Source organism: Lampris incognitus, chromosome 3 (assembly GCF_029633865.1).
Source record: "Lampris incognitus isolate fLamInc1 chromosome 3, fLamInc1.hap2, whole genome shotgun sequence".
Classification (NCBI taxonomy): Eukaryota; Metazoa; Chordata; class Actinopteri; order Lampriformes; family Lampridae; genus Lampris; species Lampris incognitus.
In genome coordinates, this window is record NC_079213.1 from 2,324,951 (window position 1) to 2,351,423 (window position 26,473).

At 45.1% G+C, this 26,473-nt stretch overlaps 1 protein-coding gene across 1 annotated transcript; it reads left to right on the forward strand.

Annotated features, from left to right (window-relative positions):
* Window positions 1-1,817: 1,817 nt before the first annotated feature.
* On the forward strand, window positions 1,818-26,167 carry rab21 (RAB21, member RAS oncogene family). Its single transcript, XM_056275923.1, has 7 exons — window positions 1,818-2,278; window positions 14,655-14,714; window positions 15,174-15,281; window positions 16,249-16,312; window positions 20,324-20,378; window positions 20,794-20,882; window positions 22,817-26,167. The coding sequence occupies exons 1-7, from the start codon at window positions 2,132-2,134 to the stop codon at window positions 22,954-22,956; spliced, it is 663 nt and encodes a 220-aa protein (XP_056131898.1). The 5' UTR covers window positions 1,818-2,131; the 3' UTR covers window positions 22,957-26,167.
* The last annotated feature ends 306 nt before the right edge of the window (window positions 26,168-26,473 follow it).

Here is a 26,473-nt window from a genome sequence, read left to right on the forward strand (position 1 = left end):
GCCAGAGATATCTCATTTAATGATAGCTAATGCTAGCTAGCCCGGTAACATAACTTTGTTATGCTAGTCACACGTTAGCCAGGTTCCATCTTTCACTTCAGAGCATAAGGACCAGCGGGGAGGGTCGGCTGGGATGGTCTCTGGCCGGTCTGACCTCCTCATATCCGGCCTATTTGAAACGCCCCCCCCCCCCTCCAATGAGCTCCAGGTGTGGACCGGCTGTTCGGGAAAGTCATCCCGCCCGCGGAGGCATCTCGTTTTTCTTATTTTGTTGAAAATACCGGTTCTGGTCCGAAGGTAAAAAAAGAAATAGATCATGGAGTGGTTCCCCCCGGCCCCGGGGCATGTCCCTGGCCGCCCTGCAACCCCCAGGAGCTCCGAAAAAGCCTGGATAAAAGAACGCCATGGGGAACCTTGGCCAAAGTCAACGCTAGTGTAACGATCACGGATGGATAGGCTCGGTAGCCCTTGGCTAACGGGTCGGACCCTTTAGGCGACTGGTTAGCGATGTCGCCCGCGGTGCGGGAAATCCGAGTTGGCGTGACGGTGATGTTGACAATGGATTATTGAAAATATACCAATAACAGCTGAAATATGTAACTTACCCTGCATCTCAAAAGCACAGCTGGTCCACAGTGTGTTTCAGGATTAGTTGGTGGGGTTTCTCATTCTTTGATTGTGACCGGTAAGCTTTACGCTCCATTACAGCCGCCCCCGGCGGCCCCGAGTCCACGCAAGTCAGTTTAACTTGTAATATTGTGAATGTGTCCCGCCACCGCATACTGTAGCCCTCCTGCCTTTCACGGGGGGATATTCAGGATGAATCACTCGAAATACATCGCTTGTTTTCTCTGGGAATGCGCTGATTTCTTCCTTCATGTTTTGGGGTTTTCCGGCTACTTCCTGGATGGTTCTGAAGAGCTTGAGGGCATAGCAACAGTAACTAAGGGGGGCGGGACTTTGCGAAAGGTCAATTACCCCACTCCTCCGAGCTATCCCGGTCGCTCCTCCTCCCCCTCTGCCGACCCGGCAAGGGCTGCAGATGATGCCTCCTCTGATACACGTGGAGTCACCAGCCGTTTCTTTTCACCTGACAGTGAGGAGTTTCACTATGGGGACGTGGCGCGTGGGAGGATAACGCTATTCCCCCCAGTTCCCCCTCCCCCTCGAACAGGCGCCCCGACCGACCGACCGACCAGAGGAGGCGCTAATGCAGCCACCAGGACACACACCCACAACCGGCTTTCCAACCCCAGACACGGCCAGCTGCGTCTGTAGGGACGCCCGACCAAGCCGGAGGCAACACGGGGATTCGAACCGGCGATCCCCGTGTTGGTGGGCAACGGAATAGAGCGCCGCGCTACCCGGACGCCCCACATGTATAGGTTTTTGAATGTTCAAAGTACAGTGGAGGAGTTAGAGGCCAGAACGCACATACCTTGATTATAGTGCCACCTGCTGTTGGAAATGCAGCATTTTTGATGCGTGCACCATTCTATACCTCCCCTTAAAATAAGGCTTATATAAATAGCTTTTACGGTCAAGTCAGTTTTATTTGTATACGGTGTGTGCTGCAGTACCGCATTTACCGACGAAATGATGAGACTAAAAATAATAATAATAATGATAATAACATGAGCGATTACAATAGGGTTTCCAGCGCCGTAGGTACTGGAAGTGGTCCCTAGCCTCCCGGCTCGGACCCCCAGCAGTCCTTCAGTGTGCTGCTGTTTGTCCACAGCTGGCTGTCCACAGCTGGCAGACTGACGCGCTCATCATATGATCGGAGCGTGACGTCACCAGCGGGGTTAGTCAGCTAACGCACAGGCTGAGCGAGACGCCATTAGCTGGGAGAGGAGTCTGGAACCGCAGCAGGCAGAAGGGGTCACCTCGCTGTCAAAACCTGTTTTTCTCCTATTTATGACGACATACGCGTGAAAGTTGGAGCCACTCGCGCTGTCGGCTGGTTTTGCTGCGGTTTTGTGTGTTTGAGGGGCGGTCTGATGTGAGCTGCGCCAGACCTCTGTCCGGGGGGTTAGCTTAGCATCGCGGCTAAAGGAGAGGCTGTTTAGACCAGGAAGGGAAAGCGGGGGGGGGTTTCGTTTTTTGGGGGGGTTGTTTTGTTTAAATCATGGCATCTGGAGCGACGGGCGGTAACAACAACAAGACCTACTCCTTCAAGGTAGTTTTGCTGGGGGAAGGCTGCGTCGGGAAGACGTCGCTGGTGCTGCGCTACTGTGAAAACAAGTTCAACGATAAACACATCACGACTCTCCAGGTAAGAGAGCCGCTAGCACGGCTAGCTTGGCTTAGCATGCTAGCTACACAACATCAACACATCATGACTCTCCAGGTAAGAGCCGCTAGCATGGCTAGCTTGGCTTAGCATGCTAGCTACACAACATAAACACATCACGACTCTCCTGCTAAGAGCCGCTAGCACGGCTAGCTTGGCTTAGCATGCTAGCTACACAACATCAACACATCACGACTCCTGCTAAGAGCCGATAGCAGGGCTAGCTTGGCTTAGCATGCTAGCTACACAACGTCAACACATCACGACTCTCCAGGTAAGAGCCGCTAGCACGGCTAGCTTGGCTTAGCATGCTAGCTACACAACGCCACCAGGAAGCAGGCTGGTGGCGAGTTCAGCCTTAGTTGGCACCGTGACGAGGAAGCAGGTCGGCTTGTTTGGTAGCTGTCACCGTGTGGGTGTGCGCCTGCTGACGAGTTTCACTTGGCCCCGGGGGAGCGGAGTTATTACGAAACGTCTCGGCTCCGGCGGCTGGAATATGAACCCGCCCGTCCGGGATTATCCGAGGTCAACGACAAAAAATACGCCAGGGTTTCGTTTGTCAGTCAGTGTTTGTCAAGCTTCTCAACACACACACACACACACACTAACGTCACTGGTTTTTGTCCGTGTGGGGTGTCGAGTTCGCTTGACACGGTGATTAGAATGATTACACAAGAAGCGTTGATGCTCAGCACGTCCTGGTTCTAACAAATATATAACAACACCCTGACTAGCTGCACAACACACCTGATGTGTTCTAACAACACAACATCCTGACTAGCTGCACAACACACATGACGTGTTCTAACAACACAACATCCTGACTAGCTGCACAACACCTGATGTGTTCTAACAACACAACCCCCTGACTAGCTGCACAACACACCTGATGTGTTCTAACAACACAACATCCTGACTAGCTGCACAATACACCTGACCAGCTGCACAACACACCTGATGTGTTCTAACAACACAACATCCTGACTAGCTGCACAACACACCTGATGTGTTCTAACAACACAACATCCTGACTTGCTGCACAACACACCTGATGTGTTCTAACAACACAACCCCCTGACTAGCTGCACAACACACCTGACGTGTTCTAACAACACAACATCCTGACCAGCTGCACAACACACCTGACGTGTTCTAACAACACAACATCCTGACTAGCTGCACAACACACATGACGTGTTCTAACAACACAACCCCCTGACTAGCTGCACAACACACCTGATGTGTTCTAACAACACAACACCCTGACTAGCTGGACAACACACATGACGTGTTCTAACAACACAACACCCTGACTAGCTGCACAACACACCTGACGTGTTCTAACAACACAACATCCTGACTAGCTGCACAACACACCTGACGTGTTCTAACAACACAACACCCTGACTAGCTGCACAACACACCTGACGTGTTCTAACAACACAACCCCCTGACTAGCTGCACAACACACCTGACGTGTTCTAACAACACAACCCCCTGACTAGCTGCACAACACACCTGATGTGTTCTAACAACACAACATCCTGACTAGCTGGACAACACACCTGACGTGTTCTAACAACACAACCCCCTGACTAGCTGCACAACACACCTGATGTGTTCTAACAACACAACATCCTGACTAGCTGGACAACACACCTGACGTGTTCTAACAACACAACATCCTGACTAGCTGGACAACACACATGATGTGTTCTAACAACACAACATCCTGACTAGCTGGACAACACACATGATGTGTTCTAACAACACAACACCCTGACTAGCTGCACAACACACATGATGTGTTCTAACAACACAACACCCTGACTAGCTGGACAACACACATGACGTGTTCTAACAACACACATGACGTGTTCTAACAACACAACATCCTGACTAGCTGGACAACACACATGATGTGTTCTAACAACACAACATCCTGACTAGCTGGACAACACACATGATGTGTTCTAACAACACAACACCCTGACTAGCTGCACAACACACATGATGTGTTCTAACAACACAACACCCTGACTAGCTGGACAACACACATGACGTGTTCTAACAACACACATGACGTGTTCTAACAACACAACATCCTGACTAGCTGGACAACACACATGATGTGTTCTAACAACACAACATCCTGACTAGCTGGACAACACACATGATGTGTTCTAACAACACAACATCCTGACTAGCTGGACAACACACCTGATGTGTTCTAACAACACAACATCCTGACTAGCTGGACAACACACATGGTGTGTTATCTTTGCTGTTGTGTTGTGCCCGTCCCCCGAATCACATTGTTTGTGGGTTTTCAGCCTGTTAAGAGTAACATCACCCTTCATGATCATCTGAGACATGTTGAATCTTAACAAATTGATCAGATTTAGGATTTTTTTGGGGGGGGGGGTTGTGAGTAAGGATGGTAAAATAAAGGATGTTTTGGGGTGTTGTGAGTAAGGATAGTAAAATAAAGGATGTTTTGGGGTGTTGGGAGTAAGGATGGTAAAATAAAGGATTTTTTGGGGATGGTTGGGAGTAAGGATGGTAAAATATAGGATTTTTTGGGGATGGTTGGGAGTAAGGATGGTAAAATAAAGGATTTTTGGGGGGTTGGGAGTAAGGATGGTAAAATAAAGGATTTTTGGCAGGTTGTGAGTAAGGATGGTAAAATAAAGGATTTTTTGGGGGGTTGTGAGTAAGGATGGTAAAAAAGGATTTTTTTGGGGGGTTGTGAGTAAGGATGGTAAAATAAAGGATTTTTGGGGGGTTGTGAGTAAGGAGGTTAAAATATAGGATTTTTTGGGGGGTTGTGAGTAAGGATGGTAAAATAAAGGATTTTTGGGGGGTTGTGAGTAAGGATGGTAAAATATAGGATTTTTGGGTGGTTGTGAGTAAGGAGGTTAAAATATAGGATTTTTTGGGGGGTTAGGAGTAAGGACGGTAAAATAAAGGCTTTTTTGGGGGCTTGTGAGTAAGGATGGTAAAAAAGGATTTTTTGGGGGGTTGTGAGTAAGGATGGTAAAATAAAGGATTTTTGGGGGCTTGTGAGTAAGGATGGTAAAATATAGGATTTTTTGGGGGGTTGTGAGTAAGGAGGTTAAAATATAGGATTTTTTGGGGGGTTGTGAGTAAGGATGGTAAAATAAAGGATGTTTTGGGGGGTTGTGAGTAAGGATGGTAAAATAAAGGATTTTTGGGTGGTTGTGAGTAAGGACGGTAAAATATAGGATTTTTTGGGGGGTTGTGAGTAAGGAGGTTAAAATATAGGATTTTTTGGGGGGTTGGGAGTAAGGACGGTAAAATAAAGGATTTTATCGCAGACTGAAAAGTTGATCGTGGTGAATTTCCATTATCGGGACAACATCCTGACTAGCTGGACAACACACATGGTGTGTTATCTTTGCTGTTGTGTTGTGCCCGTCCCCCGAATCACATTGTTTGTGGGTTTTCAGCCTGTTAAGAGTAACATCACCCTTCATGATCATCTGAGACATGTTGAATCTTAACAAATTGATCAGATTTAGGATTTTTTTGGGGGGGGGGGGGTTGTGAGTAAGGATGGTAAAATAAAGGATGTTTTGGGGTGTTGTGAGTAAGGATAGTAAAATAAAGGATGTTTTGGGGTGTTGGGAGTAAGGATGGTAAAATAAAGGATTTTTGGGGGGTTGGGAGTAAGGATGGTAAAATATAGGATTTTTGGGGGGTTGTGAGTAAGGATGGTAAAATATAGGATTTTTGGGGGGTTGTGAGTAAGGATGGTAAAATAAAGGATTTTTTGGGGATGGTTGGGAGTAAGGATGGTAAAATATAGGATTTTTTGGGGATGGTTGGGAGTAAGGATGGTAAAATAAAGGATTTTTGGGGGGTTGGGAGTAAGGATGGTAAAATAAAGGATTTTTGGGGGGTTGTGAGTAAGGATGGTAAAATAAAGGATTTTTTGGGGGGTTGTGAGTAAGGATGGTAAAAAAGGATTTTTTTGGGGGGTTGTGAGTAAGGATGGTAAAATAAAGGATTTTTGGGGGGTTGTGAGTAAGGAGGTTAAAATATAGGATTTTTTGGGGGGTTGTGAGTAAGGATGGTAAAATAAAGGATTTTTGGGGGGTTGTGAGTAAGGATGGTAAAATATAGGATTTTTGGGTGGTTGTGAGTAAGGAGGTTAAAATATAGGATTTTTTGGGGGGTTAGGAGTAAGGACGGTAAAATAAAGGCTTTTTTGGGGGCTTGTGAGTAAGGATGGTAAAAAAGGATTTTTTGGGGGGTTGTGAGTAAGGATGGTAAAATAAAGGATTTTTGGGGGCTTGTGAGTAAGGATGGTAAAATATAGGATTTTTTGGGGGGTTGTGAGTAAGGAGGTTAAAATATAGGATTTTTTGGGGGGTTGTGAGTAAGGATGGTAAAATAAAGGATTTTTTGGGGGGTTGTGAGTAAGGATGGTAAAATAAAGGATTTTTGGGTGGTTGTGAGTAAGGACGGTAAAATATAGGATTTTTTGGGGGGTTGTGAGTAAGGAGGTTAAAATATAGGATTTTTTGGGGGGTTGGGAGTAAGGACGGTAAAATAAAGGATTTTATCGCAGACTGAAAAGTTGATCGTGGTGAATTTCCATTATCGGGATAATCGTGAATATCCTCACAGGTGACTTAAGAAAGCTGTCTAGCTCTCTCTCTCTCTGCAGTGCATGCTGGGAGTTATATGCCATAAACCGTTATGCTGGCGCATGTGTGACTCGCATGACTGGGTGTGTTGAGTGGAGTTTGGACTCTACTTTTTCTAACCTTGGAGAGGTTAGAAACAGTATCATAATGATTATGATAATGGCCCTGTGACGGCCTGCTGGCCTTCCAGGGTGTCTCCCCACCTGCTGCGCAATGACTGCTGGTACTCCAGCGTCCCGCGACCCTGAGAGCAGGGTGAGCGGTTCGGATGATGGATGATGGATGGATGGATGGATTATATTCATGTCTAGCGAAGTCGTTCTCAGATGTCCTGAAAACGTCCTCCACAAAGTCGTCAGTTGTGATGTTCTTCTGTCTGTTGGTGTTGTGAACACACAACCTCTGAGTTTGCTTCAAACCACTTTCACTTTCATTAAACAACATCTGTCAACCAGGAAGTATGACACGGCATTTACAGGTGGCAAAAAGAACTACAGACGCACATGCATTTACTGAGAGAGACTAACAATTCAACAACTTTTAGAGTCATACGGATGTGTTGTGTCGTACGGTTGTGTTGTGACCACCTGAGTTCAGTGTGGACTGGTGGTTGTACATTGGCAACAGGTTTGTGCTGTGCAGGTTCTGGTGTGCAGGTTCTGCTGTGTAGGTGTATCAGTCAGTATTATGCTGCACTACAGTCTGTACACATACTGAGTACACATACTGAGTACAGCTTCAGCTTCAGTCTTTGTTGTGTTATTGATCTTCTGTTGATTGTTTGTTATTAATCTAATAATGGAAAACATATTGTCCAGAATGCTGTTAAACAAATTGTCGGCCTCATTTTCTCTACGTTGATATGCCGACTGCTCACACAAGCCTACACACTATTCATATGATCACACAAGCCTACAAGCTGTTCACTAGGATCACACAAGCCTGTGACCTATTCACTATGATCATACAAGCCTACAAACTATTCATTATGATTACACAAGCCTACAAACTATTCACTATGATCACACAAGCCTACAAACTATTCACTATGATCACACAAGCCTATGACCTATTCAATATGATCACATAAACCTACAAACTATTCACTATGATCACTCAGCCTACAATGTAGTCACTATGATCACACAAACCTACAAGCTATTCACTATGATCACACAAACTTGTAAACTATTTCACACAAGCCTACAAACTATTCACCGTGATCACACAAGCCTACAAACTATTCACTATGATCACACAAGCCTATGACCTATTCACTATGATCACACAAGCCTATGACCTATTCACTATGATCACACAAGCCTACAAACTATTCACCGTGATCATACAAGCCTACAAACTATTCACTATGATCACACAAGCCTGCAAACTATTCACTTTGATCAGGTATGGTTTGTTTCTTTTGCTTATTTTGATTTTTGCTGTCTGGCATTTATTTTATTTTATGTTTATTTAATTTTACATTTATTTCACCTCTGGTTTTCATACGTACACAGGCAGACCGGCAGATAGACAGACAGGCAGATAGGAAGTCTGTGGTATGTGGAGAGAGGGATGAGAAGGAGGGATGATGGAAGGGATTTAGGAATGGCTAGAACACCTTCCTGTTCTGGATCCCTCACTTCTTTTGTGTCAGGGCGTCACCCCCACAGTGCTCCTGCAGGGCGCTCCATGGATTCATACCGGTTCACCAGTATTCCTCTGCTAATGACCTCCACTGTGGAGGGATGGAAGGATGGAGGGATGGAGACAGGTGACTCGACAGACACTTCATGGTGCTTGTAGACAAGTCTTTTCCTGAGTTATTCCAGACTGGTAACACATAAAACCCAACAGAAACACCATGAAGTAACTCAGTCACAAACACAGCAGACACATGTGACATCCGAGGGAAGTTCTGCCCTAGTTCCTGTAGGCTTCGTGTCTTTACGGGGAAGCGAACCGGGCTTTAACTGTCTGTGCAATTAGATGCTTTGTTCTGCAGGATAATGTTTCCACATGGACACGGCATTAAAAGCCTTCAACATGAATATTCAGATATGATAAACTGATGGTCGGCTAATTCACAAGTGGTGTCTGTGACATTTACCCCTTTGTTAAACATACTTGCCTTTTTATTTATTTATTTATGTCCCCACCTTTTTCTCCCCAATTGTATCCGGCCAATTCCCTACTCCTCCGAGCCGTCCCGGTCGCTGCTCCACCCTCTCTGCCGATCCGGGGAGGGTTGCAGACTACCACATGCCTCCTCTGATACATGTGGAGTCACCAGCCGCTTCTTTTCACCTGACAGTGAAAAGTTTTACCAGGGGGACGTAGCGCATGGGAGGATCACGCTATTCCCCCCAGTTCCCCCTCACCCCCGAACAGGCGCTCCGACAGACCAGAGGAGGCGCTAGTGCAGCAACCAGGACACATACTCACATCCGGCTTCTCACCCACGGACACGGCCAATTGTGTCTGTAGGGATGCCCGACCAAGCCAGAGGTAACACGGGGATTCGAACCAGCGATCCCCGTGTTGGTAGGCAATGGAATAGACTGCCATGACACCCAGACGCCCCCTGGAAAATGTTTTTTATTAACAAATTACAATACAAACAATAATACTGTAGAACAGAATCCTTAACAATTAATATCTTAGATTAAATGGACAGACACACGTGTTGCACCGCTATACCATCCATCTCTGCCAACAATGGAGAAATGTCTGGCTGAATCCTTCCCGGGTCATGCCCTCCCCACCCCCTGGGGCTCCGAATCGTCGGATCCCAAAAAATGGATTCGGGACAGCCCTACAAAATACATTGTGACTCGTAAAAATGCAATTTCAGATATCCACCTCTGTAAGGTGGATATGTGTTGATGGTAGGTAGGATGCCGTTTAACATAAAAAGTGTTCATTGACTATCCACAATTATATTTTAGATATCCGTTATAACATTTCTCACAGTCAAAATTATATTCTCACCAGTCAGAACATTACGGTGGATATCTTTACTTACCATTCTTAAGGGATGTGATTTATTTTTGTTTCCTGGACTAATCCGCATCACTTGTTGAGTGTTAGAGTAGTTTAGCATTGCCGAGGATGCAAAGACCTTTGAGATTCCTTTAACATGTTGGTTATATTGTCCAGAGGGTGTGTAGCCTACTGTTGAAGTGTTAACTCTACCTTTATTGCAGAGCTTAGTCTATGGGCTATAATCTGTAACTCTGCAGGCTAATAACACAAATGACAGACACAACATCCCCTTTACAGCTCTGTATTAACGATTATTTTTAGTAAACATAAAAGGAAGCTATATGTACAATTATACATCTCAGAAGAGCAGAACAGTAAGTATCCCCTATCCATACACTGGTTTTCGCCCTTGCATCATGCAGTTGCAAAATGTGTAACTACTACTGCTTCTACTACTACTTACTTTCGGCTGATCCCGTTAGGGGGCGTCACAGCAGATCATCCGTTTCCATCTCTTCCTGTCCTCTGCATCTTCTTCTGTCACACCTTCATGTCCTCTCTCACCACATCCATAAACCTCCTCTTTGGCCTTCCTCTTCTCCTCTTCCCTGGCAGCTCCACATTCAGCCTCCTTCTCCCAATATACCCAGCATCTCTCCTCCACACATGTCCAAACCATCTCAGTTTTGCCTCTCTTGCTTTGTCTCCAAACCATGTAACCTGAGCTGTCCCTCTGATATACTGGTTCCTAATCCTGTCCTTCTTCATCACTCCCAATGAAAATCTTATCATCTTCATCTCTGCCACCTCCAGCTCCTCCTCCTGTCTTTTCATCAGTGCCACTGTCTCCAAACCATACAACATAGCTGGTCTCACAACCATCTTGTAAACCTTCCCTTTAACACTTGCTGGTACCTTTCTGTGACAAATCACTCCTGACACTCTTCTCCACCCACTCCACCCTGCCTGCACTTTCTTCTTCACCTCTCTTCTGCACTCCCTGTTACTTTGGACAGTTGACCCCAAGTATTTAAACTCATCCACCTTCATCACCTCTACTCCTTGCATCTTTACCATTCCGCTGTCCTCCATCTCATTCACACATAGGTATTCCATCTTGCTCCTACTGACTTTCATTCCTCTTCTCTCCAGTGCATACCTCCACCTCTCCAGGCTCTCCTCCACCTGCTCCCTACTCTCACTGCACATCACAATGTCATCTGTGAACATCATAGTCCACGGAGACTCCTGCCTGGTCTCGTCCGTCAACCTGTCCTTCACCATTGCAAACGAAAAAGGGCTCAGAGCCGATCCTTGATGTAATCCCACCTCCACCTGCACACCTCACCACTTTCACACTGCCTTCATACGTATCCTGCACCACTCATATCCCTGGAGGCGCCAGTGTTACTATTACTTTAACTCTGTTTATTTATTACTAATTAATCTTACATCCCTATTGTTATTTACCAATTAAATAACTTAATTAAGTTAGCAATAATTAATTAATATTACCTTAATTAGTATTATTATTTATTACCATTTATTACTATTTATTTGTTACTATTACTTTACTATTGCTATCCACTGCATGGCTTATCCACAGGGGTGCCTCAAGGATCAGGGCTCGGTCCCCTTCTCTTCTCAATATACACCACCTCACTTGGTACAATCATCCGCTCCCATGGTTTCTCATACCATTGCTATGCTGATGATACCCTGCTCTTCCTATCTTTTCCACCAGATGACCTCACAGTCTTAGCACGGATATCATCGTGCCTTGCTGATATCTCTGCATGGATGAAAGAACACCACCTTCAGCTTAGCCTATCTAAGACTGAGCTCCTTGTCATCCCAGCCAGTCCATCCTTAGAACAACAGATCAATATCCAGCTTGGATCAACCCACCTCATGCTCACAAAGTCTGCCCGAAACCTGGGTGTCGTGATTGATGACCAACTAACCTTTAAGGTTCACGTGGCCTCGATTGTTCGGTTGTGCCGATTTGCCCTGTACAACATCAGGAAAATTAGACCCTACATATCTGAGCATGCAGTACACATCCTGGTACAGCCTCTTATAATATCCTGCATTGACTACTGCAACTCCTTACTGGCAGGTCTCCCTGCATGCACTTAAAAACCTCTGCAAATGATCCAGAACGCGGTGTTGCATCTGGTCTTCAACCAACCCAAAACAGCACATGTCACCCTCCTGTTCATATCCCTCCACTGGCTCCCAGTTGCTGCCCGTATCAAATTCAAAACCTTGATGCTCGCTTACAAAACGGTAACTAAAACAGCTCCCGCCTACCTGAACTCCCTCATTCAGGTCTACATTCAGTCCCCCTCACTACGCTCTGCCAATGAAAGGCATCTGGCACTTCCACCACAATGAGGCCCTAAGTCACTAGCCAGACTCTTCTGTTCTGTAGTTCCCCGGTGGTGGAATGAGTTACCAAACTCCATACGATTTGCTGAGTCCCTCTCCATCTTTAAGAAGAAGCTGAAGACCCAGCTGTTTCTCCAACACCTCCATACCTGATGATATTAATATAAAAAAACATTCTATGCACCCTATGCATTGCCTTTCTGCCACCTATGTCCTATTGGACATGAACCTAGTTTTTTGGCACTTAAGTGCAGTGTCGCCTCCTGACTAGATCCTTGTTGTGTTGTATGAACCCTCCGATGTATGTCGCTTTGGATAAAAGTGTCTGCTACATGGAATTGTACCACTGTAATTGTAAATAAGAGTATTCATGTCATCATTTTTAATGAGTAGACCCAATAAACGCTAAACTGACTTTTTTTCTCAGAAATTCTGACTTTAACCTTAGAATATAACCCCCCCCCCCCCGCCGCCGCGTGCACCCCCTCTTCCAGAGAAAACAAACCTCTGTTGGTGGCCCTAGTGTGCTTCTGTAGAAATGTGCACAAAAAGATTGCACAATCTGCAGTGAGTTTCATGTTCATTCCTGTGTTAAAATAAACACCGTCATTCATCACAAACTGTACTTTTTGTTCCATCTTGGTATAAAATTTTAATCCCTATGGACAGTTTAGTCTGTCAAATCGTGACTTTTTATTTTTTTCCACTTGAGCGTCCGACACTGTAAAGGTGCACAGTGTACGCTGCACACACCACGCACCTTCTGCAGCCTCTGGCACCTTTGTCTCAACAGAATCTCGGGAAATGCGTGTTTAAGTGTACATTTTCATGGGGGGGTGTTCAGGGTACGTGGTCATGTGTATGGCACCAGATTATCACATGTAATCCCAGCTGGGAACACATGAGAGGAATTCCCTACAAATGCCGTCTGTTGTTTTCCACGTGTGGACGCCTCAGGTGTCACTCCTGATTGTGTCCATCAACGGCTTGTCTGTGGCCATTAAATCACAAATGTTTAAGTACCATTATGATCATAATGGTGTAACAATTTGTTGTTTATGTGGCCTATTTACACAACTCCGTTATAAATAAAAACCTTGAAGAAGGGAACTAAGTTTTCTGGTTCTTTACTTGTTGCCATGCGACGTAACATAACATAACAGAGCAATCCGTGCCTAATAGTGCATGCATCGTGTTACTACAACAGAAAGTAGTCCCTTATTATACTGCCGGCTATACGATACACTCCTCCCCTTTTATTTAAGTAGTGCATCAACTTTTTATTTTATTTTATGACCTGTATATATATTTCCACAAAAATAGAGAACAATAGTAAGAATGATGATGTTGGTGTTGTGATAAAGATCTCTCTCTTGTCTTCATATTTATTTATGTTTTGCTACAGTAAAGTCAAAATATTAGTGATGGTGCTTTTAAATGATAGATTGACCCCTCCCTACCAGCTCCTGTTGTGTCATGGTCCCATTGCCTCATTTTCCATGCAGAGCAGTGATGTCCTACATAATGGTTGTCCTGTGAATGTGGACACGAGTTCTCTCTGCCTCGTATTTGGACACCATCAAATACTGTAGAGAACACGCTTGGCTGCTGTGGCTGACATGTAAAGTAGAACACAGGCTGCAGGTTGATCTGCAGGTCAGGCTGCAGGTGAGTGCAGGTCAGGCTGCAGGTCAGGCTGCAGGTCGGTGTGCAGGTCAGGCTGCAGGTCAGGCTGCAGGTTAGTGTGCCTGCTCGCAGCACAGCTCGCCATCTCACCTCTCACTAAGTAACAAAGCCTTCAAAACACCTTTGACCAATCAGATTCTTTGGCTGAGACTTGTCTGGTTGCTTCACAGCGTTGGTTGATTTATTCTGTCTGCAGTGATCCACAGTCACCCAGTGTTAAAGTCTTACATAAATATTTGAACTTTGAACCGTGAAAAGGTCTAAGAAAAGGCTAATGTTCTGAATTTACTCTGGAATGTTTAGCTGCATCGAAATCTGCTTTTTGTGTGTGTGTGTGTGTTTGCGCGCGCACGCACACACGTGCATGAACGTGTTTTTTTTTTTCTTCAGCAGAACCAGTTGTTTATCGCCTTCATGGCACAGTTGACAGTCATTATAATCACTGGTTGGATTTTTCAACATTAAATCAAATCTGAATTAATTCATTATTTGTATTTTGCTACAGGCATCAAACCCCCTCGGTTGTGTCCTGTTCACTCTGAATAAAATTGACATCAGCCTCAACTAACAACTCTCTCGCTATGTCTCTGTCTCTCTCTTTCTCTCTCTCTCTCTCTCTCTAGGCATCCTTCCTCACAAAGAAGCTCAACATTACAGGGAAGAGGGTGAACTTGGCCATCTGGGTAAGGTTGACAGACATACGTTGAAGCTCCAGCTCATTTTATTTCATTCAGTAAATGTTTTTACTTTTCATCTTCTTTCTACTCATTGATCTGTCTTCTGTCTCCTTCTTGTTCTGTACCTGTCTGTCACACTTCCTGTATTTGTCTGTCTGTCTCCCTGCATGCATGTCTGTCTATCCCTGCATGCATGTCTGTCTGTCTCTCTGCATGCATGTCGGTCTCTCTGCATGCATGCATGTCGGTCTCTCTGCATGCACATCTGCCTGTCTGCCTCTCTGCATGCATGTATTTCTGTCTCTGCATAAATGTCTCTCTGTATGTCTCCCTGCATGCATGTATTTCTGTATGCATGCGTGCATGCGTGTCTGTCTCCCTGCATGCATGTCTGTCTATCTTTCTGTATGCATGCATACATGTCTGGCCCCCCCTACATGCATGCATGTCTGTCTGTCTCTCCAGGACACAGCAGGTCAAGAGAGGTTCCATGCATTAGGTCCCATCTACTATAGAGACTCCAATGGAGCCATCCTAGTGTATGACATCACAGACGAAGACTCCTTTCAGAAGGTGTGTGTCATACAGATGTGTAATGTGTTTCCACATCTGGCTGAATACTGTGGGCGCCACCAGGGAATTGTGATTATGCCCCCATCCACGTGTGTAATGCGTGAACAGTGCGAGACATGGAAAGATGAACGATCTGTCATGAACAGAACATTCTGCCTTCGTCATGGCATCACATCGGCTGTCACATGATGAACCAGCGTGCTTCCAGTGTGACCACCGCCATTACAAACAGCAAGTGGTATGGAGGTCAAGGGTTGGACTGGCGTTTATGTGGTGTAGTTAAAGGGGTTTACAGTGAATTTGATAAAAATCTTTCAACTGTTGTGGTTGTCGGACATGTTGGTTTCACTGTCCTGCTCCATGGTTGCTCATTCAGGTCAGTCAGCTGATCTTCAGAGTATTGTCCAGGTCACCATGCTGATGTCACACAGGGCTTGAAATTAACTGTGCCCTGTTGTCCCATGGCTTATGAAAGTATGATTTATTATACTTTAATGACTTTTGGGACCATCGTGTGACAGGTGACTGACTATTCCTTCATCAAGTGGTATGTAATGCTGCTTCTGTCAACCAGGCAGTAAGATACTGAGAGCTGGCCTGTTGGTGACTTACTGTGTGTCTCATTTACCGGCATCATGCCACTTTCACATCCTCTCTATCACTGACAAAGCCAGTGTGCTGTAATTGTAATACCCTGCAAAACGTTTTGTAGCTTTAATACACATGATACATATGAACAAAAACTACGAACTGCAGCTTCAGGATGATAAAAGCGGACTGGGCCGGTGGACTTTAGAGTTTGAGATGGTACGGAGACGTTTGGGGAGAGTTCATTTGTAGGACTGGATGCTGTTCTCAGATGCATAGAAGTGACAAAATGAAGACCACAGTACCTGGACTGATGTCTATTATTCACTGTGTCTTTGGAGTTTTGGTGTGTACTGATCAGTTTTCTTTGCCCCTGCAGGTGAAGAACTGGGTGAAAGAGCTGAGGAAAATGTTGGGCAACGAGATTTGTTTATGTATAGTTGGTAAGTCACCAACAACCCTGCATGGTGTTTCAACATCCACAGTACAGACAACACTTTTGATTGTGAGAAGTAACTGTCATGATAGTCCAAGTACCAGTGCTACGACTACTAGAAGTACTGGGTTGTTAGTAGTAGCATCAGCAGCAGTATAACCACTAGTAAAAAGCTGTGCTCGCAAGAGCAGTAGTACAAGAGCAGCAGTACAAGATCAGTAGTACAAGAGCAGTAGTACAAAATCAGTAGTACAAGAGCAGTAGTACAAGAGTACTAGTACAAGAGCAGTAGTACAAGAGCAGCAGTACAAGATTAGTAGTACAAGAGCAGTAGTATAAAATCAGTAGTACAAGAGCATTACTATAAAAGTAGTAGTATAAGAGCAGTAGTACAAAATCAGTAGTACAAGAGCAGCAGTACAAGAGCAGTAGTACAAGAGCAGTAGTACAAGAGCAACAGTACAAGAGCAACAGTACAAGAGCAATAGTACAAGAGCAGTAGTACAACATTTGTAGTAATTCATTGATTCCCTCTTATAGAAAACACAAGTTTGTAGATGAGACAGACCACACAGGGCAGTGGAGACTCAGTCTCGCTTGCGCCTGTTGTTGTTGTTGTTCAGTGAACAGTGGGAAGTGTTACAGAAAAGACAGGTGTAGTATAGTGTGGGCACGCATCAGCTGGATTTGGTTACACAACTACCTCGAAGAGTGTGAAAAGGGTTTTAGAAGACACTTACAGAGATGAATGAATGATGATAATAAAAACAAAGAACAGACAAACAGCAAAACAGGAGCGGAGTACTTGAGTACACGTGTAAAGTAACAGACGGCTTTCACGGTAGTTCAGCAGCTTGTCATGTGCTGTGTTGTTCACAAGGCTGAGAGTTTCAGTAGAGAGCTCAGCTGTGGCAGAAAAGCAGGTCGTGATTTAAGAATTTCTCCGTGAATAAAACATTTTGCATATAAATAACAAAAGTATTCAGCGCCATCTTTTGGATGATCGTTGTAACAGATAACTATAATAATAATAAGAGTTATTACCTGTCTTTTATATTCTAATAATAACAATATGAAAGACAGATAACTCGAGTTAGCAGCTTCAGGACAGTGAGACTCTAGATGAGGAAAAAACGTCTCCGTCTCCCACCCCTCTTATTACGTCACGTGTGACGTGGCGGCATCACGTCCGCCGTGTTGGGAAACAGCGGCTCCTAGCGGCAGGATAGTGTGCTGGTGTCAGTGTGCGATGCTACACGTGTTGTAGACGCTCAGAGTGACAGAGTGTGTTTCATACACAACGGCTCTCCTGGTCCGTGTGTTACGACGGTTCAGTTCTGTGCTGTTTCCGCGGTTCCAGGCTGATCCTTTGCGCCGTTAGACCAGGACTTTGTAAAATGTATTTTTCAAACCGTTTTTCAGAGGGGGCTCACACCCGCGATGTTTTATTTCCCTGCGTTTGTCCGATTTTCGCTCAGAATGTCGTTGTTGTGGGTCCACGGTGGTGTAGCGGTCTAAGCATCAGCTTTGTGTCGATGCAGTTGTCCACTGGGGACCGGGGTTCGCGCCCCGGTCTCGTCAGATCCGGCTATGGCCGGACTCGATGAAGCAGCAATAATTGGCAGCGCTGTCTTGGGGAGGGGGCGGAGTCAGCTTGTGTTCGTCACATGAATGCGTCTCTGGGTGTGTGGGGGGGGGGGGGGGAGAGCAGGGGTTCGGCCTGGAGTCACCTTGTCCCGGAAGCGGCGAGGCATCTCCTTCCAGACTGCCGGCCGGAGAGACGTAGTTGGCGAACGCATGCAGTACGATGGTGGGAGTCTGAACTAAAATAGGGAGCGATTGGCCACTAAATTGGGAGGAAAAAGGGAAAAATCAGAAATAAGTGTATAAAAAGAATGTCGTCGTTGTGAACACAGGTCGACAAGGAGAATGTCAGTGTAAGCGGGGGGGGGGGGGGTGCTGAGGTCTCGCTGTCCTCCCGCACAGCGGAGCTGTTGGTCATCAGTGGGAAAGTCACGTGATTGAGAATAACCCACTGGGAACTGTCCAGTCCACCTTTAACCACAGACGTACAAGGGGGGAAAGTGACACGTGAGGAGGCACCACGTCAGTGTGTTGACTTGTGTCCGTGTGAACAAGAGTCTGTTTCGGTTTAACGTAGCTTTATTTTATTCAAGGTAATATCTCTACTGTAAGATCGTTAACAGGTGTGGAACCTACCTACCAAGTTTGGTGTCTGTGCAACATATAGTTTTTGCTGCCCAGACACTTTTAGGGTAGAATTTTGCAGAAACAACAACAATAATAATAATAACTAGATATGACAATGTCGGATTACTTGGGTCGCCTGTGTCCTAGACGATTACCGTAATTTTTTAAAATGTCGTAACACTTCCATTGCTTCAGAAACATGTGCCAGAGTTTCCAGAACTGGACCAGACGGTGTGTGATTTCTTGCGTCCTAGCCAACTGCCGTAAAAAGAGAAAGTATGTCGTTAAACCCAGGTGGTGTCCTGGCGTGTGGTATGTAGAGCTGCAGCGCTTCCACACCAAATAAGTCAAAATAGCGGTAAACTATATGACTGACATAGGTGGTTCCCATAGTAAAGTTGTTGAGCACATTGAGATGCATGGGTCGATTAAGTTTTGTGTTGATGTGACTTATGCTGTGGGAGTTATGGCCTTTTAAGCATGACCCTTTGTTATAGCGCCACCATCTGGCTGACATGGGTGATTTGTAGTGCCAGAGTAGTGGGGGGCCGTATGAATGTGCCTACCAAATTTGGTTGGTCTAGGACTAATGGCTGCTGAGCCTTAAGACACTTTTAGCTGAGAAACCGCGCCCAAATTAATACAAGTCAAAATGGCGGGCAAACTATATGGCTGACATATGTGGTCCCAATAACAAAGTTGTAGAGCACATTCAGATGCATAGGTCTGTGCAGTTTTGTGTTGATCTGACTTATGGTGTGGGAATTACGCATGACCCTTTGTTATAGCGCCACCATCTGGCTGACATGGGTGATTTGTGGTGCCTGAGTAGTGGGGGGCCATAGGAATCCACGTACCAAAGTTGGTTGGTCTAGGACTTACGGTTGCTGAGCCTCACACACTTTTAGCGGAGAAAAATAATAATAATCCTAACAAATACAATAGGAGTCCACCAGCTTTGCTGCTTGGACCCCTAAATATGATGCTCAATACTGCTAATTAATTACAATATACAAGCTACCTTATAACAACAGTATTGTTCAGAACAGGGGATAAACACTTGGAATTATTATTATCATCATTATTACTATTACCATTATTTGTGGTGTGTGTGTGTGTGTGTGTGTGTGTGTGTGTGTGTGTGTGTGTGTGTGTGTGTGTGTGTGTGTGTGTTTTAATAGTAATATTTTGTCATTCTCACTAGTATAATTTCTATAAAGTCGGTGGTGTTCTGAGTCAGTGTGGGGAACTGGTTTTAAGGTCTAAGCCAGTGGTTATCAGTCCAGTACTTTGGGACTTCCTGGTCTGATGCTTTTCTCTTCCATGAGGAAGTTAATCACACTCACCTGTTGTGAAATCCACTGAAGACGTTTGAGTGTGAGGTCTTCAGAGCCACACCTCTGGCTCGCCGGCTCTGGTCCAGTGGGCCACGTGTGGGTGACCATCACATGGCAGGTGTCTGTTTGTCATCATTCACTTGATGCCAGTTTTTTCAGCCTGTTTGCTATTTTTCATAGTACTGATAACAACAGTCACTTCCTTTCATCAGTGGAGGAAGTCACTAGCCGTCCCTGTGGTGCATTTCACACCCTCATCATGTTTCATAATGACTCAGAATTTAGAAACCCTTGTGTTGGTGTGAGACAGGAACTGGGCTGAGGTCAGAGGTCATCATAGGCGACCAGTGATCAGCACGTTAGGGGTCAGCGTCCAAACGCTTTTCCTCAGTGTGGGCAGAATGCTGGTGTTGAAGGTGTGGCGTTACTCCCATGTCCCCTCACAGTGAAAACTCTGCTGCTCTCCACAGGGAACAAAATCGACCTGGACAAGGACAGACACGTGTCGGTGGAGGAGGCTGAGAGGTAAGGACCCTGTCTGATGGTTGGGCTGACATGTCGCCCGACCCTGCTGCTTATACACCTGTTGACTCCAACTAGAACCGCCTCCCTCCGTGTGTCTCGTGTCAGACTGACGGGGAAGGATAGGGATGCTCGTTGACCTGTTGTTATTTTAAGTTGTAAACCTGCTCGTATTTACGGTGTATTTACGGTGTATTTACAGTGTATTTACGATGCATTTAGTGTATTTACGATGCATTTACGGTGTATTTACAGTGTATTTACAGTGTATTACGGTGTATGTATGGCGTATTTACGGTGTATTGCATGGCATTTTCACTAATGTATGATATGACTGACTGACAAACACTCAGTCTCTGCAATTTTGTGTGTGTGTGTGTGTGTGTGTGTGTGTGTGTGTGTGTGTGTGTGTGTGTAGTTATGCAGAGTCAGTAGGGGCCAAACACTACCACACGTCAGCCAAGTTAAATAAAGGAATCGAGGAGCTCTTCCTGGATCTCTGTAAAAGTAAGACCTGAAGCTCTGCCTCCGTTTTGTCCCAGCTGGAGGACATGTTGTCACATAGTTTCCTTTGCTGTCAACGCTGGTCAGTATTGATCACTTCATTACACAAGTGTGTTGGTCAGTATTGATCACTTCATTACACAAGTGTGTTGGTCAGTATTGATCACTTCATTACATGTGTGTTGGTCAGTATTGATCACTTCATTACATGTGTGTTGGTCAGTATTGATCACTTCATTACACAAGTGTGTTGGTCAGTATTGATCACTTCATTACACAAGTGTGTTGGTCAGTATTGATCACTTCATTACACAAGTGTGTTGGTCAGTATTGATCACTTCATTACACAAGTGTGTTGGTCAGTATTGATCACTTCATTACACAAGTGTGTTGGTCAGTATTGATCACTTCATTACATGTGTGTTGGTCAGTATTGATCACTTCATTACACAAGTGTGTTGGTCAGTATTGATCACTTCATTACACAAGTGTGTTGGTCAGTATTGATCACTTCATTACATGTGTGTTGGTCAGTATTGATCACTTCATTACACAAGTGTGTTGGTCAGTATTGATCACTTCATTACATGTGTGTTGGTCAGTATTGATCACTTCATTACACAAGTGTGTTGGTCAGTATTGATCACTTCATTACACAAGTGTGTTGGTCAGTATTGATCACTTCATTACATGTGTGTTGGTCAGTATTGATCACTTCATTACACAAGTGTGTTGGTCAGTATTGATCACTTCATTACATGTGTGTTGGTCAGTATTGATCACTTCATTACATGTGTGTTGGTCAGTATTGATCACTTCATTACATGTGTGTTGGTCAGTATTGATCACTTCATTACACAAGTGTGTTGGTCAGTATTGATCACTTCATTACACAAGTGTGTTGGTCAGTATTGATCACTTCATTACACAAGTGTGTTGGTCAGTATTGATCACTTCATTACACAAGTGTGTTGGTCAGTATTGATCACTTCATTACATGTGTGTTGGTCAGTATTGATCACTTCATTACATGTGTGTTGGTCAGTATTGATCACTTCATTACATGTGTGTTGGTCAGTATTGATCACTTCATTACACAAGTGTGTTGGTCAGTATTGATCACTTCATTACACAAGTGTGTTGGTCAGTATTGATCACTTCATTACACAAGTGTGTTGGTCAGTATTGATCACTTCATTACACAAGTGTGTTGGTCAGTATTGATCACTTCATTACATGTGTGTTGGTCAGTATTGATCACTTCATTACATGTGTGTTGGTCAGTATTGATCACTTCATTACATGTGTGTTGGTCAGTATTGATCACTTCATTACACAAGTGTGTTGATCAGTATTGATCACTTCATTACATGTGTGTTGGTCAGTATTGATCACTTCATTACATGTGTGTTGGTCAGTATTGATCACTTCATTACACAAGTGTGTTGATCAGTATTGATCACTTCATTACATGTGTGTTGGTCAGTATTGATCACTTCATTACACGTGTGTTGGTCAGTATTGATCACTTCATTACACGTGTGTTGGTCAGTATTGATCACTTCATTACACGTGTGTTGGTCAGTATTGATCACTTCATTACACGTGTGTTGGTCAGTATTGATCACTTCATTACACAAGTGTGTTGGTCAGTATTGATCACTTAATTACACACGTGTGTTGGTCAGTATTGATCACTTCATTACACAAGTGCGTTGGTCAGTATTGATCACTTCATTACACGTGTGTTGTTTACCTCCTGGTTTCAGCTGAGACAAACACAGAATTGACCTTTTATACCTTTTATAGTACATCAGCTAGCAGCATGCGGTCATGTAGGATTTCTGGGTTCACACAATGTTGAAATCCCTCTGTGTGTGTGTGTGTGTGTGTGTGTGTGTGTGTGTGTGTGTGTGTGTGTGTGTGTGTGTGTAAAGGGATGATGGACACGGCTCAGGCTGAGGAGAGGTTGAAGGGCAACGGTGCCAGCCAATCAGCATCGAGTAGGCGGGGCGTACAGATCATTGATGACGAGCCACAGGCCACGCCCGCCGGGGGTTGCTGCTCTTCTGGCTAGCGCCTCCCCACTGCGACACACACACCTTAACATCTACATGTAGTCCCACCCAGACGCTATGTCCCCACCAGCGAGCAGCTGAGACTCGTCCCGTCATCCCCACAACTCATCTACACGTTCCTCTGGTTTCATGCAGCGCTGAGGCCGCGGAGGCCGCGGCAGCGCTGCCACCACACACGAGGAAGTCTCATTTGGCATCATTTAACTAAACTCCCCCCGGTCTGTGGTCCTTAAGAACAAAGTGGTTTGGTGTAGATAAGTCCTGTAAGGTTGCTTGTTACATATCAACAGGAGGACCACATCAGTCAGACCACGTCAGTCAGACCACACAGGGTGGGTGTGAGGTGGGAGGAGGTGTTGTATGTGGTCCATCTTGCAGCGTCGCCGTGCTGTGGCAACAGCCATTTTGTTCACTTGTTGACAAACATTCAGAGGCCTTTCACCTTGCAGGGGAGACCACACACACACATATAGACCCCCCCATTTAATAACTACACCACCCCATTTAATAACTACACCCCCCCCCATTTAATAACTAAAACTCAGTACAGTTCAGAATGTCTCTGACCTCGACACAGCTCCTCCCTCCCTCCTTTCTTTCTAATATGTTCCTTAGCCATTATTTGTATCCCTGCTGTTCATTCATAGTTGTGGCCATTCCTCTTTATCCCTCCCTCGCTCTCTAACACACACACACACACACACACACGTTTGCGTGTGCTTAGCATGGACTCCTGTACCTGCACATACGTTGCTCCATGTAGAAGCGCGGCGAGCTCTCAAGCTCTGCTGCCATGTGCTGACACGACAACATGCCTGTCTGGTGTGTTACTGTACTTACTGTAGGCTAACACAGCAGACAGGCATGTTGTGCTGACACGACAACATGCCTGTCTGGTGTGTTACTGTACTTACTGTAGGCTAACACAGCAGACAGGCATGTTGTGCTGACACGACAACATGCCTGTCTGGTGTGTTACTGTACTTACTGTAGGCTAACACAGCAGACAGGCATGTTGTGCTGACACGACAACATGCCTGTCTGGTGTGTTACTGTACTTACTGTAGGCTAACACAGCAGACAGGCATGTTGTGCTGACACGACAACATGCCTGTCTGGTGTGTTACTGTACTTACTGTAGGCTAACACAGCAGACAGGCATGTTGTGCTGACACGACAACATGCATGTCTGGTGTGTTACTGTACTTACTGTAGGCTAACACAGCAGACAGGCATGTTGTGCTGACACGACAACATGCCTGTCTGGTGTGTTACTGTACTTACTGTAGGCTAACACAGCAGACAGGCATGTTGTCGTGTCAGCACAACATGCATGTCTGGTGTGTTACTGTACTTACTGTAGGTTAACACACCAGACAGGCATGTTGTCGTGTCAGCACAACATGCATGTCTGGTGTGTTACTGTACTTACTGTAGGTTAACACAGCAGACAGGCATGTTGTCGTGTCAGGACAACATGCCTGTCTGGTGTGTTACTGTAAAGCTCCATCTGTTTCTGTTCAAGACAATAAACACACTGACTGGTTGTTCAGAAGTCCTGCTGGGCAGTGTTGGACGTTGCATTTGATGTACAAAACAAAATGGCTCTTATGTATTCTAACTGTGTCTCTGGCTCTCCGTCTCTCTCTCTGTTAAGTGTCTCTCTGTCTGTCTCTGTTAAGTGTCTCTCTCTGTCTCTGTTAAGTGTCTCTGTCTCTGTTAAGCGTGTCTCTGTCTCTGTTAAGTGTGTCTCTCTGTCTCTGTCTCTCTGTTAAGTGTCTCTGTCTCTTTAAGTGTGTCTCTCTCTCTCTGTCTCTCTGTTAAGTGTCTCTGTCTCTTTAAGTGTGTCTCTCTGTCTCTGTTAAGTGTCTCTGTCCCTCTGTTAAGCGGGTCTCTCTGTTAAGTGTCTCTCTGTCTGTCTCTGTTAAGCGTGTCTCTCTGTCTGTCTCTGTTAAGCGTGTCTCTGTCTCTGTTAAGTGTGTCTCTCTGTCTCTGTCTCTCTGTCTCTCTGTTAAGTGTCTCTGTCTCTTTAAGTGTGTCTCTCTCTCTCTGTCTCTCTGTTAAGTGTCTCTGTCTCTCTGTTAAGCGTGTCTCTCTGTCTCTGTTAAGTGTGTGTCTCTGTTAAGTGTGTCTCTCTGTCTCTGTTAAGCGTCTCTCTGTCTCTGTTAAGCGTGTGTCTCTGTCTCTCTGTCTCTCTGTTAAGTGTCTCTGTCTCTTTAAGTGTGTCTCTCTCTCTCTCTGTCTCTCTGTTAAGTGTCTCTGTCTCTGTTAAGTGTCTCTGTCTCTTTAAGTGTGTCTCTCTCTCTCTCTCTCTCTGTTAAGTGTCTCTGTTAAGTGTCTCTGTCTCTTTAAGTGTGTCTCTCTCTCTCTCTGTCTCTCTGTTAAGTGTCTCTGTCTCTGTTAAGTGTCTCTGTCTCTTTAAGTGTGTCTCTCTCTCTCTCTGTCTCTCTGTTAAGTGTCTCTGTCTCTGTTAAGTGTCTCTGTCTCTTTAAGTGTGTCTCTCTCTCTCTGTCTCTCTGTTAAGTGTCTCTGTCCCTCTGTTAAGCATGTGTCTCTGTTAAGCGTGTGTCTCTGTCTCTCTGTCTCTCTGTTAAGTGTCTCTCTGTCTCTGTTAAGCATGTGTCTCTGTTAAGCGTGTGTCTCTGTCTCTCTGTTAAGTGTCTCTGTCTCTCTGTCTCTCTGTTAAGTGTCTCTCTGTCTCTGTTAAGCAGGTGTCTCTGTTAAGCGTGTGTCTCTGTTTCTCTGTCTCTCTGTTAAGCATGTGTCTCTGTTAAGCGTGTGTCTCTGTCTCTCTGTCTCTCTGTTAAGTGTCTCTCTGTCTCTGTTAAGCGTGTCTCTGTCTCTCTGTCAAGCGTGTCTCTCTGTCTGTGTCTCATGCCTTGGGGTTTTGCAGAGTTTTGCACTGGCCTGTGTCTTCACTAGTCTCCTCTGTCAGTGGTGAGCTGCTCTGTTCAGCAGCGTTGTACAAAGTATACGGGACATTTTAGGACATTTGACTTTTGCAAGTTACGAGAGACCGTGGTGCACACAGGTGACAGGAAGAAGCAGAAAGAAAAACTGTACAGTGGTCATGTTCAATGTAGAAAATGAAAGGAAAAAAAAGTGGGCGAAAAAAAAATCACACTTTTGGAATTGTCATTTTTTAAACTGCTAGTGTCGAGTGTTTTGTAAAGATAATAGATCAATTATAACGATTTACACAACGCAGCGGAGTAACACAAGTTGTCATTCTTTCTGTGTGGGGTCACGTGTCTGCCACAGCTGGTCATAGAAGAAGACACTGAGTTAGACCGGGTTTATACCGAGTTAGACCGGGTTTATACCGAGTTACACCGAGTTTATACCGAGTTAGACCGGGTTTATACCGAGTTAGACCGGGTTTATACCGAGTTAGACCGGGTTTATACCGAGTTATACATTACAGTTATTTAGCCGACGCTTTCACCCGAAGCGACTTACAATAAGTGCATCATTTACCGTAGGAAATCAGGAGAACTACTAGTCATCACAGGTCAC